This window comes from Oenanthe melanoleuca, chromosome Z (genome assembly GCF_029582105.1).
Source record: "Oenanthe melanoleuca isolate GR-GAL-2019-014 chromosome Z, OMel1.0, whole genome shotgun sequence".
Classification (NCBI taxonomy): Eukaryota; Metazoa; Chordata; class Aves; order Passeriformes; family Muscicapidae; genus Oenanthe; species Oenanthe melanoleuca.
In genome coordinates this window covers 48,716,046-48,734,568 of record NC_079362.1, presented here as the reverse complement: position 1 = coordinate 48,734,568, position 18,523 = coordinate 48,716,046, and the positions used below count along the sequence as shown (strand labels likewise).

General features: G+C 36.3%; 1 protein-coding gene across 4 annotated transcripts in view; it reads left to right on the top strand.

Annotated features, from left to right (window-relative positions):
- KDM4C (lysine demethylase 4C) overlaps positions 1–18,506 on the top strand; it is a 253,994-nt gene extending 235,488 nt beyond the window's left edge. For all 4 annotated transcript variants that reach the window (XM_056513735.1, XM_056513737.1, XM_056513736.1 and 1 more), the window contains 3 exons: positions 11,687–11,806; positions 15,551–15,643; positions 17,505–18,506. In XM_056513735.1, coding sequence (XP_056369710.1) covers positions 11,687–11,806; positions 15,551–15,643; positions 17,505–17,681 — 390 coding nt within the window. In that variant the 3' untranslated portion in view covers positions 17,682–18,506. The remainder of the gene's footprint in view (positions 1–11,686; positions 11,807–15,550; positions 15,644–17,504) is intronic.
- Positions 18,507–18,523: the final 17 nt, after the last annotated feature.

The window sequence follows — 18,523 nt, the reverse complement described above, 5'->3', positions numbered from 1 at the left end:
TTCTTACTGCAGCCAGGGCTGTTGACTCAATCTCTTTCCTGGGCAGCCTGCTTGATAACCCTTTTGATGAAATTTCTCCTCATTTCCAATCTAAGCCTTCACTAGGGCAACCTGAGGCCATTTTCTCACATCTCAGATTAAATCTCACAAGGCATCAATTGTTGCCTGTGGCAAGAGGCCAACTTGCACCTGACCTACACCCTCTGTCCAGTTGGCTGTAGAGAGTAGTAAGGTCGCTATTGAGCCCCCTTTCCTCCAGCTTAAACAATCCCAGCTCCCTCATCTACTTCTCACAGGGCTTGTGTTCCAGACCCTTCCCCAGCTCTGTTGCCCTTCTCTGGACAGGCTCCAGCACCTCAATGTCTTTCTTGGAGTGAGAGGTCCAGAACTGAACACAGGATTTGAGATGCAGGCTCACCAGTACTGGGTAGAAGGGAGCAATCCCTGTCCTGGTCCTGCTGGCCACACTATTTTTGGTACAGGCCAGGATGCCATTGGCCTTATATAAATCTGGAATGCTGCCTGGGGTTGTTGTGACTCAAGGGCAGGACCCAGCACTTGCCATGGTTTAAAACTTACACCACTGGCCTTGGCCCATCAATCCAGCCTGTCCAGATCCCTCTGCAGAGCCTTGCAGAATCACAGAATCTTTCCTCTAGCAGATCAACTGTTCCATCCAACTTGATATCCTCTGCAAAATGACTGACTGTTCATTTGATCCTGTTGTCCAGGTAATCAGTGAAATTATTGAACAGAACTGGCCCCAGTACTGAACCCTGGGGAACACTAGCTCTCAGCTGGATATGATTACATCCACTACCACTCTGAGCCCAGACTTCTTGCAGGTTTTTCACCCAGTGAACAATGTGTCTGCCCCAACCATGGAAACCCAGTTTCTCCAGGGTAATGTTGTGTCAAATGCCATCAAAGGCTTTATAAAAGTCCAGGCAGACAAGGTATATACCCTTTTCCTTGTCCACTGAACTTGTCACCTTGTTACAGAAGGAGATCCTGTTGGTTAAGCAGCACCTACCTGTCACAAACCCCTGCTGGCTGGGCCTTATTGTGTCATTGCACAAGCTGTTTGTTACACTTGAGATTATCAGCTCCATGACTTTCCTTGGCCCTGAGGGAAAGTGCCACTTTCCCTGGCACTCAGTCTGACAGGCCTGCTGTTCCCTGAGTTCAAATTTTGACCCGCCTTGAAGATGGGTGTAACATTTGTCAACCTCCATTCAACTGGGACCTTCCAGGTTAGCCTGAACTGCTGGTAGATGATGCAACCATCATCTCTTCCACCAGCTCCCTCAGTACCCCTGGGTGGATCCCCTCCAGTCCCATAGACTTCTCTGTGTCTAAATGGTATAGCAGGTTGCTAACCATTTCCTCTTGGATTACTGGGGCTTCATTCTGCTCTCTACCCCTGTCTTCCAGCTCCAGGGACTGGTTCTCACAGAACAACTGATATTAGAGATTGAGGCAAAGAAAGCAAGCAGTTAAGTACCTCAGCCTTTTCCTTATTTATCACTATGTTTCCCACAGTTAGAGATTCTTTTTAGCTTTCCTTTTGGTGTGAATGTTTACAGAAACATTTTTCATTGTCTTTTATGTCAGTAGACAGATTACATTCTAGCTGGGCTTTGGCCCTTCTAATTTTCTCCCTGCATAACCTCGCAACATCCTTGTAGTTCTCCTGAGCTGGCTGCCTATTCTTGTTAAGGTGATAAACTTTCCTTTCTTTCACGAGCTTCAGCTAGATCTCTCTGTTCAGAAATAATTTCAGTTCATTTTTGCATATGTCATGTTGCTCCATCCAACATTTTGCTTGATCTTTTCTTTGTCTACCACTTTTTTAAAGTGGGTAAAAAGTACAAGCATGAAAAAAGCACCACCAAGCAGTGAATTTTTTAACATACCAACAGTGATACAAATTCTTAGCAGAATTTTGTTGATACTAATTGCAAGTATCTTCTTCCAGCAGTGGACCCAAGAAAGCCCTTAGTGTGAAGAGAAAATGAGGAGATTAAACTCTGTCTTTCTGTGTCTATCAATACTTTAAATTTGCGACTGTCAGGAGAGGGTGGAACAGGGCTCTTGAGAACTCTAACCAATGTACTTCACTGAAATTACTACAAAGGCTACAATTTCTTGCTGTGTGCACCTAGATTTCACAGCATCTAAAATTGTTATCCCTTTCTTTCTTTGTTAAAGAAAAAAGGACAGAAAAAAATGCATGTTTTAGTTACTAGTACTGAAGAAAAACCTGCCAGTGTGATAGCAATGTAGTTTAAGAATCTGTTAATTAAATAAACCCCTAAAAATAACCCACACTTTTTTTCAGTGAGAGACTTCTTCGCAATCCTCTACTATCCCAGACAACAAATGCTAACTTAATATCCTACAAAATTATGAAATAAAAGTTTTGACATCCCATGACCCATACCCTATTGTAAATGCATTCTACTGTATACACATATACTCTATACACTGTGTATGTAAAGCTGCCAATTCGGTCTGCTTTGGCTGTCATGGGCATACTGATATTTTGCATGATCCTTTCTGGCTGAGATACCTGGCAGGGGTTTGAAACTGCGAAGGCATCTATAACCTTAGTAATTACCTGAGACAAGGGGAACTAATTGGGGTTATTTACAAGTGAAGGAGTCAGGGTGAATACAGATTGTCCCAAGACAATCGGGTATTAATAGACAAATGAGAGACAAAACAGATTTACTTCATCCTCTTTTGAGATGCAGAACAAATAGGATTTAGCTGGACAGTTTTTCAGAAATTATTTCCTCCAGCCTAGCTAAAGAGAATATTAATAGAAAACCATAATTTGCCATTATTTTGGTGTAACTTTTTGCATGTGCAGATTAGGAAAGGTAGCTTTTCTTTTGAGAGCTATGAGTGTCAGTGCTCAGGATGTAGTTTCAAGAACAAAATCTTGTTTGCTTTCAGGAACTTCTCTCTAATGACTTAGTCGTGACTGCTGACTTCCACTGGTGCAGGATGTATGTGTGTATGTATGTGCAGATGTGATAGTCAGCTTCTCAGTACCTGTTACGTTAATACATTTGCCTCTGCTTTTGAAAAAACATAATTCTACTACTTGAACAATAGATATTTGGAGATACTGGGCAAGCACATAAGTCTTGAGAGTCCATTTAATATCCACATGTATCTAAAAAAATAGGAGTTTTGATTATAGCCCAAGAAATTCCGAAAGTAATTAGGGGCTGTGTTCTTTTGACAATCCGTCTTACAAAGAAGATAAATGTTACTTTTCTATCAACCTTGTCCGGCATTATCAATGACTAAACTCCTGACTAGTTTCCAGCATTTTTTTTCCTAATGATTTCTCTTCTGTATACCTTTCTCTCTTTATGTCTTCTGACAACTCTTTTCTGCTTGTCTCCCTATTCAAATCAAAATTTTAAATAGTAGTGTTTGCTGCCTCTTTGTGAAAGATCCATTTGACTGCTGGCATACAATAATTGCTTATTGTTCAAGTTTTATTATATTGGCATATAAATCTGTAAAAATAGCTAAGGAAATTAGAATGGTTGAATTTGCACATATTCTGGGCAATCTATAGATTTTGGGTGCACTCTAATATCAACATCTCCAGCAGTTTCCAAGAATGTGAAATAGGAATGCAGTGCATTTTTGAAGGTAGAAAGAGGCAAGATTGTACTTGGTATAAACTTAGTCAAAATTTGTGAGAATTGTTTCTGTGATGTGGGAAAAGAGAAATAATGAATTATAATTGGTTTAGCAACTTTCTAGAAGGTTTCTTAATTGTGACATTGACTCTATTGACTCTATAAAATGAATAATGTGCAGTTCATATTGGGCTGCTAAAGGTTTTTTTGCAGCATTACAAAACTGCTGTGTAATTGCTACTCAGCAACTTGAGATGTGATCATTGACAAGTAGCTCTGAAAAGTGTTGGAAGACAAAGTTGAGAGCTTCGTGACATCTCAGAAAAAGCTTAGATTTCTTTTTCTGCCTTGATGGATTTATAGAGATTGTGTAGGATTTTGCATTCTTGTTCTATGAAATACTCCAATAATTTAAATATTTATATATTATTAAGAATTTACTTTGAGTTTGTGAACTGCAAAAATTTATTTTAACACATTTTTGTAGTTGTGAACTTTCTCATTAGATTTACGTTTGCTTATACATGGAATGCTAGAGGTTTTGCATGTGAATAATGGTTTCCATCTTCTGAATACTAATACAAATTAATTCCTGTTTTTAAATCATTGCTTTTAATAAGTTAACATCAAGCTATTTCAAAAGCAAAGACTAAGTTCTAAGGCTGTAGATTGAAGGGTTTTATTTCATTGTTTAACTCTTGAAGCTACAAAGCATCAACAGATATAATAGTCTTATTTTAATCTAAAATTTGTTGTACAGTACTGTCACTCTTGATTTAAGTGAGATTTAACTTTCACTTTACTCCATTATGGAGAACACAGATAATTTTTCTGTTGTTCTTCCTCTTTTGTTTCATATTACAGCAGAAAGGCAAGCAACTTAGTAGATAATAGTAAAAAATAGGTATTGAACAGATGATAGGCAAATTAAAGCCTCAGACATAAGTATTATCTTTATACCATTTCCTTGTAGAATAACCTTTCCACTTTACGATGAAATGCTTTATGAATCCTTAAGAATAATTATGTTAGATGAGTTGAAGGTAATGCCTCACAGCTCAGCAGGAGAAACAAAATGGAAGATAAAACATTACTTTGTAGTTCATTATAAGATGGCTGACTTTGCAATGAGGAAGGTGAGAGAAAGAAATATATTACAGTGTTTCCTGTGTTTGCAAAGACAATGTGTGTCCTTGTCCAGGACCACAGTGTTTACAGCTGTGAAGAGTCTGTGGAGCATGGTGAAAAACCACTTTGAATCTTTGTAATGAGTTGGGATTGCTGGGATTGGGATAAGAGCATTATTTTACCTCCCACATCTTTTTTGAGGTAATTCAGGAATTGTAGGATTTTTTAATCTCTTAGTTTTCAATAATGTTGTGCAGAAAAAGATTGTTTCCAGACTCACTGGGGTCAGTGGAGGAAGTGTTGGAAGACTTGCATTTTCCTTCATATGTGTTTTTCATCCTGAGGAAGGGGCAGGAGCAGCACATCAGCTTGTCTTTGTTCTTGTCTGACTGTAACTGATTTACAGGGAGCCAATATACATGTGAGCAGGATGCGAGGCCCTCGTGTAGCATTCAGTCTCATCTGACTTTAATGTAAGCGTAAGATAGGATTTTCTGCTGCACTGCAGAAGCCTTGTTCCTCATAGCCAATTAGACATCTGGGTGTCCTTGGCAGCTTCAACTTCCTACTGCTGACACTCGGTTTTGCCCCATAAGAGTATGCTGTACCCTTTAGTGGCCTCTTTACTGTACCTTATTGTGCTGCCCAGTACCACCCTGGACATCCTAATGTTCTCTAATGTCGGTTTGACTTGTCTTCTGGGCAATTCAGTTTCTATCAATTAGCATAATGCATGAATTTGTGCTATTGATACTTTGCTGAAAGGCAATGCAATGGTTAAAATAGTAGCTTTCTAAGCTGGAAAGAAAATAATAAATTTTTTTATTTATATGAGAATGCATGGTCCTATTTATATTCCAGTTTTCTTCTGTAAAAGCATATATTCACTTTGTAGAAAATCATTCAGTAATATTTTAAAGACAAGTATTTTTATACTCCCATTCCGTGATTCAAGGCTAAATTTGCTGAGTTACAGTAACTATTCTGTTAATCTGGTGATTTCACTGAATTTATACCAATTCAAAACCAGAACTGCACTCCTGGGAATCAGGCCTTCTCTTTCAAATGCTAATGCACTGTGTAAATTGCTATTACTGTTTAGATAAAAATCTGACTGTGACAAATTAGCTACCACTCTCCTTTTCATTGAAATTGTCTTGGAACATATGAAACCTCATTTTGTGTTTCGAAAAGTTTGCATGAACTAGTATATACTATCAGCTTTGGAAAGAAAAATAGTTTGACAATCTGTTGAGATCAGTGGTTGTTTCAGAGAATTTCCTCAATTTGTTTCTCCACTTGCATTAATGGTGTTGGTAGATATGACCCTGAATACATTATTTGCAGTTGCAGTGTGGTATTTGTCTGTATGGCTAGCTTTGCAAATTGAAGGTGTTGGCTGTAATCACATTAGTCATGCTCCTTTTATGAAACAGTCGCCAGTGAGCAGGAGTGTGGAAGTTTAATCACTAGCATTCATGTTGAAAGTTAGTATTAGCTGAAGGAATATAAGCAGAGAGGAAAATTTGGATCAAATTCTTTTGCTGAATGGACTTGGAAAGGCCACTTCCTGATGATATGGCCACCCTGTGCTTGCTTCTGCACTCCTTGTCAAACCATCTTCATCTGGTTTCTGTTGGTACAGGGAGCACTATCTCATTATGTGTACCCTAGTAGCAATGAGGTAAGGTACTAAATTTAACCCAGGTTCTAATGTAAAGGGAAAATTTAAAAACCAATCCTGCAGTTCAGCTGGAGTAACCATGAGGATGATTTCTGTGCAGAAGCCAATAATCAGGCCTGGATTTTTCTTACTTTTTCATGTTTTAAGTCTAGGGACTAGAAAGCCATTTGAAGTCTTACCAGTGAAAATCAGGTGTAGGTAGTGTGTTTTGTCTGTGTTGTGAGAAGTTACTGTTAATTTTGTGATTACCACAGGAATACTCATTTGCTTTAGATAAAATGAATGTGTTATTAATTCAGTTTGCTGTAAAATGAATTCGCTTTCTCAAATATAAGAGGACAGAGGTGTTTTAGAGTTTCGAGTTTCAGAGAAACCATGACATCATTTCTAGGATAAAAGTCAATACAATGTTTTTCTCTGTGAAAATTGTGGTTAGATAGACCAACAGTAAGGTCTGAAATTGAAATATTTAAGAAATGCAGGGTATGGCAGAAAATGAACCACAATATGTATAAAATAATCAGCAAATACATGATTTAGAGTAAAAATTATATGTAGGTACATAGGAAAGCTAAGTTTAGTGCAATTACAGAATCTGAGTTCTCTCTAGTCAGTCTTTTCAATATCTGCTTCTCTTTGATCTTTGTAACCTGAGGGCTAGATAATGAGCTTTCAGTCTGCCAGGAGGAGGATTAAAATATTGTGCCACGGCCCCTCTGCAGCAGGGATGGAACAATACAGAAAGGATCTGTTTCACCAGGCGTGCTGTGAGGCTGAAGCCAATCTTCTGCTTACCTATGCCTTTTGCCGTTCCAGCTTGTCTGATTGCATGGACAAGAGCATGCTGGAATTTGTAAGAACTTTCTGATATAGAAAGCTGCAGCAACACAATGAACTGGATTTTTACACAGTCTTTCTGGAAGACTACTGTTGAGTGATTGAAATATGTCTTCCTAGAGGGTTTTGATGTTATATGATACAGAAATGATGAGTGACTTTAAAAGATGAGAAGTACATTCAGATAAAATAATTGTTACAAATACTGCTATTGAGCTAACTTTTGAACAGTCTTCAAACTCATAGCATCTCAGGAAAAATAATCCAGGGAAAAATAACAGTCAGGTTCTGTGTATTTTTATTCTAATCCAATACCATTAAGTGAAATGGTTCACAAAACCTGTTGCAAGAGTCACACTTAACCACTTTTAACCTGTGTTGTTTATGTCAATTATACCATCAGTGGTATTTGACAACAGTTTCAATAAATATTGGGATATTTTGTACCTTGTTTTTGTTCTCATTTTAAAAATAGGAGTGATTTTTGCTTTTAAGGTCACCAGGAATTTTGTCTGACTGCTCTGAATTTTAAAATGTGATAAAGAGTGGCTTGGAAAAAGCACCAGCCCTTTGGACTCTGGGTTTATATCAACAGGCCCCATAGACTGGTACCTCAATTTCATCAGGTGGATACAAACCTGTGCTTGGTTTACAGTGAAAGGAACGCTGCTCCTGCAAGCCCATATAGAAGTTCAAAGGTAGATATTTGTTTTCATTTGGTTCCGTTGGATCAAATCTAAAGGAAGTCAAAGGCTCTTAGAGTCTTACAATTTTAAAAATAATTATTGAGTTTGAAATAACTGATTTAATAACTAATAATCAGGGAAACGTTGACAAAATAAAATTGTAGGCATTCAAGCTTTTGCCAGCTTGGGAGAATAGTCTCAATAGTTTAGAAGTTCACCTTAGACCAGAATATCTATACCTCTTTGCCTTGATTTAGGAAAGCTTTTGAACATATTTGAAAATATTTTTTTCAAGTGTCAGTGGCTGTATTCAAATTATGGGAATATTGCGACATTTCAAGTTCCTGGATTCCAGTGCATGCTTCAGGTGCAGGCTTCCTTCTATTTTCTTACTATGGCTTCACATTCCTAGTCTGTGTCAACCATCACCCACCACTGCAATTGGATTTGTTATTTGTAAATTCTCTGTCTGACCTTAATAAACCAAATCAACCTCTCTGATAAAAAAACCAGAATATCAGAAGAAAGGTAGAAAAATAGTCTTCTTCATCTGCAATGCTTTTCATGTGATTTCCTTTATTACAGTGTAGAAGACAAACCCCAGTATTGGAACATGTATTTCCAACATCTATTGCAAATAGATTGCTTGATATTTAAGTTTAGTGTATATAATCAATTCCAAAAGAAGTGTTTCTGAACCCAGAGAGACTAATAAACTAGAAAATTTTCAGAATAATAATAATAATAATAAGAAGAAGAAGAAGAAGAAGAAGAAGAAGAAGAAGTAGTAGTAGTAGTAGTAGTAGTAGTAGTAGTAGTAGTAGTAGTAGTAGTAGTATTTACAGGTTTTGCTCTTAAACTGTCTTTTTGAATGGTTGTAAGCCTAACACTGGGGAGACCATATCTGCAGTAATGTGTCTAGTTGTGGTCTTACCTGTGCCAGAAGGATGTGGACATAGAGGAGCAAATATGATAAAAGGATATGAAAGTGATGGAGGAACTGAAGCATCTGTCATATGAGGGGACTGACAGGGCTGGGTCTGTTCAGGAGAGCAGTAGGTTCAGAAGGATCTCATCCAAATGCCACACATTTCTTGGTGATGCAGAGTGACAGATGAAAGACAACAGGTACCAACTGAAATGCAGAAAATTCCTCAACACAGGATTTTTCTTCACGAAGAAAAGACTTTTTCACTGTGAGGGTTGTTGAGTGCTGGATTAATGGCCAAGGAGGCCTTGAAGTGTTCGTCTTTAGAGATAGCTAGTTCAGGTTGGAGTTGGAGCTCTCAGCTGTGTAACAGCAGAAATGTGGAACTGGACACGTAAGTGAATTGTATTTTCAGTACTGATGGGCATGATTTGTCCATTTCTATAGAGAAGTAAATGCATTATGTAATTGTATTAAAAATGTGCATGGTTTATAATGTAGGTTGAGCCCACACTATATGCTATTTACAGCTAATATGGGGATGTTGAAGCATTGCTATACCAGCCATGTCTGACTTGTTTGTTATATGACTGAAAAAAGTGAGGCTGCGTTTTTGCCATTTTGTCGGTCTAAGAAATGGGTCTTATCATTCTCAAGAAAGAAACTGTAAGAATTATTTGTGCAGTCAAAAGATAATGTCAAATGGTTACGATCCTGTGAAAATAAAAGGTATGAGCTCTGGTAGAAATTAATAAAAACTAGTACCAGTTTCCCAAATATTGTTCCATAGACTAAGACATTGTGATGATACATGAAGAATGAGGTTGTTATTTGTCTAGTTATTTGCATGAGGACTCTAATTTTCCAAATGAGCAATTCCATTAGCTAGACTACAGTCTATGAGATACTTTTTTCTTGTGCAAGTTGCAAAGGGAGTAATTCATGCTGGGTTTTTGTCCTTGGAAAATTAATGTTAGGCTTGACATTGTTGTTGGATTGTTTGTTTTCAGGAAATTTACTCCATTCCATGATGCATTTTAGAAGTTTGTTTCAAGACACTTAGTCAAGAGTCCTTTTTCCACTTTTGCAATAAATAGATAGTGGAAGAAGTATCATAATGACAATAACCATTCTGGTAGTCATCACTGAGGAGAGAAAAACTAAGAATATAGTCTAATTTCATTTATAGTCAGAGCTATGGTATTATTTTGTAATCCCTGTCCTCCGTAATTATTCCACTGCAGCAGCCATCCTTTCCCCTTTCCTCCTGCCTCTCCTGAAAATATTGGGAAGTGTAATACAGTAATTCTACCCACTCCAAATTTATGGTGATGTTGAAAGGATGTATGTTTCTGTGTTTGGCGCAGTAACCTTGCCAGGCAAACTCAGGGCATATTTTGCACAGCGCCTGAGGAGTGACAGAGACAGTATTGTCATATAGAAAATGTTTCTGTGAAAATCCATCTTTTAATTTCTTTTATCCCATGTTGAATCAAACTCACGGATTAAGATACATGTGATTAAAATCAGTTTATAAAGGTTGGATTTGGCTAGAATGATACTGCTTCCAGATAATGTCAAAGTGAGGATCCTTGGAGTGCATTTTTCTCCCACATTTTAAGGTCTTTGTCATGATGATCATTGGCCGCTGTTGGAAGAGAATTGTTCAACTCAAAATACAAATATTTTTCAAAGTTATTCTCTGTAAGTGTAAAAAAGAGTGATGGTATTATGGCAATCCGAGATAGCTCCAGGTCCTGCAGGACCTTACACTGAGTCCTTATACCTGAGTCCTTGTCTTCTATCTTTTCTCTTACCACTGTAGATCAGTTATGAGTGAGCTCATAATGTGGTCACTGAGTAAGTCCTCTCACACCTAGGAGAATACCACTCAGCACTAATTTACATGACAGGTCTTGTGATTAGTCACTATGAAGTAGAGATGCCTTTGTCAAGGCGAGGATTTGAACAGAGAATTGGTGAGCCCAGATGTGTCATGTCATTTTCTGTTTCTTTGTCTTATTTCCTTGTGAGCAGCTGCTGTTACGGGTGTGTGGTTGGTGTACTCTGAAAATGAGTCATTTAGGTCATACTGAGACATATGGGACAAAAGAAACCATTACAAGAACATGTTGCAGCTACTGATGCTCTGACATGCTCAACTAGTCAGGCACAAAAGTTGTCCAAACCATTGGAACAAAAATGCTTTATATCCTATGGAAAAAAAAATTTCCTCCAAATTTTATTTTGTAAGCATTTAGATTCTTTCAGTGTTTCTCCATCAGCTAAGCAAAAAACTCATTGGCATTCTCACCATTTATGGTTTGATCCATATATGTTTCTGTCAGCAAAGATAGCATCCAGCAAAAAATGTGCTGTGTTAACAAAACATGAATTACTTGGATATGTAAAAGAGAAAGCATTGCACATATGCAATTGCACTTTAGTGATCCTTATTTTCAATGTGTGTTAGAAATTAATTTTGGTGGAAGTGTATCGCGGTTGCTGATAGCTATCTGATTTATGCATATGTTGTCTTGCCAATGCAGCATCAAGCTGTAAAGAAAGTGTTTCTTTGGTCAGTATTTCATTTTCATAAGGGCTAACATTAGCATTAGCCCATTAGCAGGATTATAAAACTTGAAACATGCATGGTAATAAATCTTCTCCAATTACCAAGTTGTAAAAGCATTTTACTGGTAATTTCAGAGCAGTGGCTCACTCACTGATTTGAGAATCCATCCTTCTTTGCAAATAGAGCAGAGATTGCCTAAGGCTGGGTCCACCTGCAGAGGGAGAAGTTGTCCAAGTGAAATGGCCTGATGGAAAGCTGTATGGTGCAAAGTATCTGGGGACAAATACAGCTCACATGTATCAGGTGAGTATCTATGTTTATTACCACATGCTTTCTTTTCAGATGTCTTTATTGTAAATTACTAATTTGGCTCTAGCATTGGAGTGGCCTGCCACACCTTCAAAGATGAAGGAGGCTGAAGTGTAAACTCTTATTGTAACTGTTACCACACTTCAACTAATGTTTAAAACTTTCTAACCCAGTAGCAAGTGCTGTGCAGTATTTGGGAGCGAAGTTTCACGTGGTCTTACAAAATTAAGAAAGTTACTTGTCTCCTAAGAGCTCAGGTAAACAGGTGTAACATTAAGATTGAAAGATAGGATTTGTTATTTTCTGCAGGTTATTTGCTTTCATTTGATATCAGCTAATTATACGATTAATTAAGTATTGGTATGAGCCTACAATGAACCTGAGGCATTTCATAAGATGTTGGAAGGGAGGACAGTAAGAAAAAGAGCATAACATTCATTTGTCTGAGGCATTTTTGAATTAAATAATCTAAGGAGTGTTTTATCCTCAGCAAAGGCAAAAGGGCCTTTGAAGGCATGGAAGGCAAAGCTAAAAAGCTGACTTCTGATTTCAGTATAACAATTACTGGTTTTTTGTGGGCTTGCCTTTGAGAAAAGCCAGTCAGCAGCTTTGAGTACCCAAGTGAATGGTAGAAACTGCAATAAAACAATCACAATAAAAATAGCACTTCTGAAAGAATGAGAATCTAGATATATTTCTTTTATATATATGTAATCATTTTCACTTATGTAACTCTTTTCATCAGGGGGCCTCACATTACTGTACCAAAATGGCAAATTTACTATTATATCTCTAGATAAATTAAGGCACAAGGAAGCTAAATTACTTGCTGCATTGACCTTCTCACATTGCCAATGACTTGCAATTGAATTCAAGTCCTCAAATGCCTAAAGCCTTGAGCTAGTCTCTAAATCTTACCTCTTGCCTTATATTTAGCAGCTGTATTATGTTGTGAAGGTGGAAAGTTCTTTATAAAGTATGAAGATTATTTTTCTATAGTGACATTAATCTTCAAATCGTTTAATCTTTTGAACAACCAGTCTTCTGAGGAAGACTGTGAGGTAAATTAGATGTATGTTGTTGTCTTTCATATTTGAAGGAATTTGACATAGTCAAAATAAACAACTTTGTCTTATTTTAGACCTCTTGAACAACATGATGAAACAAGTTTTGCTTAAGGAAAATGGATAAGCATGTGGAGGCTCAGCAAGATTTAGAGTTCCTCAGCACAAAAAGCATAAATTCCTGTAAATTGCCTTTAACAACCCCCTATCATGGGGAGAAATTACAAAGTTTAAAGATTAGAGGGAGTCCATGTTGCAATACTTAGAACTATAGAAACAAGCAAATATTTTGTCTGCAGGATGAAAGAGGAGGCTGCCTGTGGCCACATATTACAGAAAATTTATGACAGGGAGGGTGCAATATTAACTTCGCAACATGTTAGCAATTCTTCCTATGGTCTTTCTAAAGTGTCTGAAAGCTCCCAGGACTTACACATACATAAAGGTTTGTTTTCATCTGGTGTGATCTGTGTGGCACCTTTGAGATTCTCTTACCCAGTCTTCTGTGTGATTTCTTAGTTCTCATAAGGCAGTTCTAGTTACAATATTAATTTTCCTCATGTTCATCAGACATTTGTACAAAATGTGGCAGTACTTGAGCATGCAAGAGCTATGGCACAATGCACCAGAATATGTCATACAGTTTGACATTTGTCAGCCAGTATCCTACACAGTCCTTAAGCAGAGCTGAATCTGCCAAATGAAGCAGGTGCTCAAGTGAAATTATTAATGTGATCCACATCTGATTTCTTGATGATTTCTGATATTGAAGTTCACAATTGAGTTAGAGTTTATTAAATTATCCATTCACTCCATTAATTGCTTTCTAACAGCTTTCCCTTTAATTTATGATGTGCTTATAGAAAAAAAACTCATGAACATAGTAACATATCATGCAGACACAGTACAGCAGAAGAATGCAACTGAAATAACTTACTTGATAAAACTGATTATTTGAAATGTGCGATCTGCAATCGGACTTGAATTGGAGCTATTAGAGATGGTGGGTTTATATTTTATATTAATCATGATACTATTGAAAGTCTTAGAGAACCTCTTGTGTTACTATGAAGTGTAGGCAAATTATTTCCAGTGTGATATGCTGGATTATACCCAAAGAACTTCCATTTACTCTTAATTGTAAATGGGCAGTATTTCATATTCATACTGCAAGCACGACAGGTTCTCTCGTATGAAGCATTTGCATCCGACTGCACACTGTGAATAAAAACAAATATACTGACCATTTCAGAAGAGACTTTACTTCACTGTTGGAGTGTCATAGTTAGTTTCCTACCCAGCTTTTTCACCAGGGATGTAAAAAAACCTATTACCAACTGTATTATGCAAAAAAATTACTAAATGTACTGTGTAGGAAGGAGCAGGAATAGGAGTAAGACTGTTCCTGCATTGCCTGGATTTGCCATCATTTAATTACACAAGTTTAAGGTAAACAGAGTAGGCTTATGGGGTTAGTAACAGGAGCAGAGAGGGGTAAGGATGACTCTTGGGACTTTTTTATCCATTTGTGTGCTCTATACATTTAAAATGCATTCTAGATTTGTGCAGCCCTATTAGTTGCATTGGAAAAGTTGTTTTTAAAGAAGTTAATAGATCATAGTCTGTATCCTGGCTTTTGAGAATGGATATACGGATTTTTCAGCTATTCACATATTAATCTGAAATACTCAGCTATAGCAGGCTTTTAATTTGAAACTAAAAATCCGGTCCATTTACAAGTTAAATGCATGATTTTTCAGTTTTATCTGTAATAATACTTTTGATAAGTCAATATTCTCCTATGTTTGTATTTGTGCTTATTCTTCTAGTCAAGTGTGCTGTTGTGATTCACGTAGTCTTATTAAATCACCTAAGGATGTAGAATGGGACTTCTAATTTTATATCAAACTTTAAATTATAATTTCTGTGGGATCTAAACTGCAGTCACAGATAATAGTCGAAATTCACAACTGTAAGATGAAGTATTAAAATAGAGGAAAAAATCAGCAGCTACTGGAAAAGCTTAAATGCTTCAAAGCCTCAGCATTTTAACATTCCCCACACCTAGTTACATTTCCTTTCTCATTTTCTGCTAACGGGGTTCATATTGGATTAAATCTAAACCTAAGCATGATAAAGCTTTTCATCTTCTGAACAGAGCATTTAAAAGAAATTCCATCAGATTCAATAAAATTCTGTTAACTGGTATTTCCTTAGTTGTCACTCACACTTTCTTTTGACATAGTCTTCCTCAACCTTGAATTGCAGGATGTTAAAATTAATTTTTTATTTATTAGAAGCAAGCAAAAAAATTAGTGACAAATAAAAATGACACAAGGACATTTTAATATGTCACTCCTGCAATATAATGTAACAGTCTTGTTACTGTTCAGCATTCCTAATCTAAAAAAATTTACTTCATTATATATGTGTTAGTGTTGCGTTTGAAGTCTCTTTCCTTAGATATTATTTTCAATGTATGTATGTATTGCAGTTCCTAAGAAATTTTTTTTTTTTTATGTTTCAGCCTAATTTTGTGCTAAAACAGATTACAAAATGTCTGTATATAAGTGTTCTTTGATAACATATGTATTTTAATCTGGAAACATTTCCAGAAACTTCCTGCAAGAGTTAATTATTATTTTATTTTCAAATACTCATTTTTTTCAATTAGGTGGAGTTTGAAGATGGTTCTCAAATAGTAATGAAGAGGGAAGAAATATATACACTGGATGAGGAGCTTCCTAAGAGAGTAAAAGCACGTTTAGTGAGTATTTGCTGATGCTACCTTTATTACACATTACATATACATACACATATACACATATACACATACATATATACATATATATATGTGTATATATATATATATGTGTGTGTGTATATATGTATATATATATATGTATGCTCATATATATGTGTGTGTGTTTGTATGTGTGTATATATATATGCTCAAAAGGCAAATTTTGTATTTTCAGTTTAAACAGACAATTTTGTGATGCCTGTGCTAAATCAGCCCAATTAGGAGACGTGTCCTTTTGCTAGTGATATGGTTAGTTTTTCTTTCAGTACAGACAAATGCTGTTGTCAGATGTAATTCTTTTCTCCTAAAAGGGACATCGTGTTTGTCTGATCTGTCAGATCAGGAATGATCAAGTTAATAAACATGAAAATTGACAGACATTCTATTTTTTCAGTACGTTTATAACAGGTATAGTTTTTAAAAAACCTCCCAGCTTCTCAGAGCCTTGTGATTTTAAAAGCCTTGATTTAACAAAAAATCAATTACTTCCTGTAAGAAACAATGTGGCTGATCGAAACTCATTAATGTTGGTGGCAGGATTTATCATAATTTCATACTCTTTGGTTTAAAACCGGATTTTGCTACTCTTTTAAAGTTTCCTGCTCTTTCAGACAACATCCACCAGCTACATTTTTATGTGTGCATGCCAAGTGTTGAACCTTACAGAGAGCATAACTCTTAGGTGTTGGAAAGGGAAAGCATCTGTTGGAGGAGATGACTGTTTTTACCTGTCTTAAGACAGTTCTTTCTAATGCAAAGTGCACTGGTCAAATATTCTGGGTTGAGAAACCTTTATGTCAGTGAATTTGGGATAAATATACAAATCTTTTGGTGTCCTGACTAAGGTTAATATAGATGTCTTGGAAAATTTTAAAAGAGCCATCTGATTGTATTTAATGGGGTATTTTATTGTACTTGGAAAGCATACTATTGCCATTTTTATGCTTAGAATGCAAACTATCGCATTCTCAGGATAATTATAATAGTGAGGTTTATGGAATTGTCTTTTAAATTGATTTTTTAGAAATCAATATTTATTTATTTATTTGTTTGTTTCTTTAATTAACTTAATTAGGGAGTTAATTATAGAATAAAAACATTAAATTTGGTCAGCTGAATAAAACACACCATAGCCATTGCTGAGACCTCGGCATGACTTATAGTAGTACCTTAAATTCTAGAAATATGTATGTTAGTCCTGAAGGCATGCTCAACACCTCCTTCCCCTCCTCATGTTGAACGAAGTGCAAGTTAAAGACAGCCTGTGATCCTGTTTCTCTCTATTGAAATAGAAGACACTAGTTCCTTTTAAATTAGTTTTTCTTAATCTTGGGAATTCTTCCATGACTCCAAATATTTGTCCAAAAATTGATCCAAAATATTTTGCCTCTGATTTTGCCCAAACAGCTTGCTGTTTGTTGTTCTGCTGCTTTATTAGTGGGGATTCCCAACTGGTTTAAATTTGATAAGTGACAAAACAGTAACCCTGATCCTTTGCAAATGAAGCAGTGCCCAGGTTTCTTTTCAGGCGTCCATGACATAGTACCTTGCATTTAAAACTTTGCTGAATAACACAAGGTGGTGAATATTATATGATACTGCTAGGATCAAACCTGCCCAACAGCTGCATCAATTCCATGTCACTGTTTTCTCACCTAGAATGAGCAAGCTTGTGTAATTCCTGGATAAAATCCAGACTAACAGCAGCTGTTAGGTATGTGTTTCCAAGGAATGCTACAAATGTAGAGAATTTAATACTGAATAGGACATGCAAAATACAGAATGATAGCAATTATTTACATATGTAATTAATGTCTGGTTTTAGTCTACAGCTTCTGATATGAGATTTGAAGACACATTTTATGGAGCAGATATTATCGTGGGAGAGAAGAAAAGGCAGAGAGTATTGAGTTCTCGCTTTAAGAATGAGTATGTGGATGATCCAGGATACCGCAGCTTCTTGAAAAGCTCATTCCAGAAGAAATGCCAGAAGGGACTGTAAAGGAAGCAAGAGAAGAGAGAGGGCTCTTGATTAAAAATCATGCAGCATTATTTGCAGTTGGGTTTTGTTTAACTGAAAACTCTGTTTTACAGTGAACTAATCCATACACCAGCCTTGTAATCTGAAGTACTTGAGTTCTGATTTCATCAGTTAATATATTTAAGAATTTGTAATACTTTGCATTATAAAACCGGGGGGAAAACCAAGAGAGATTACTGAATGATATGCTGAAGAAAAGTTTCAGTCCTGCTTTCATTGAAATAAGTGGTAAAATGTCCTTTGAATTCTTTGATTCACAGTTCTGAGGGGGAGCCATTTTAGTAAACAGAAATAATGTCAGTGGCTCACTTTTTTCTGCACACAGGAAAGGATGTTAGGTTCAAAAATAGCAGCTTTTATAAAATATTTTAAAACAAAACCAGATTTGTACAGTACTGAGACAAAAAAGGCTGTATTTACTTTGTACAGTGCTTTTACATTTTTATGTCACTACTGTTTTCAGTAGGATTTGATGGGGACTCAGCTATTGACTTAGATATTTTTGGCTTTTAAGAGAGGTATCTTCAGCACAGCAAGGATATTTTGTATATTTAAGGAGATAGATTTTGGCAGGTATTTTTAAACATGTTTTTCATAAAGTCTTAAAAATAGCTACTTGTAAAATATTAATTTCTTTCACTGTGTGTATGAAAATTAAAGTTGAAATATATATATGCCTAACAGCCTAGTTTTGAATGAATATATTATGGCTTTTATTTTTGAAATAATGTTCTAGCAGTGTAATAATGTTTTAAAATAAATAAATACTTTACTACTATTACAACATTTTTCCTGTTGATGTG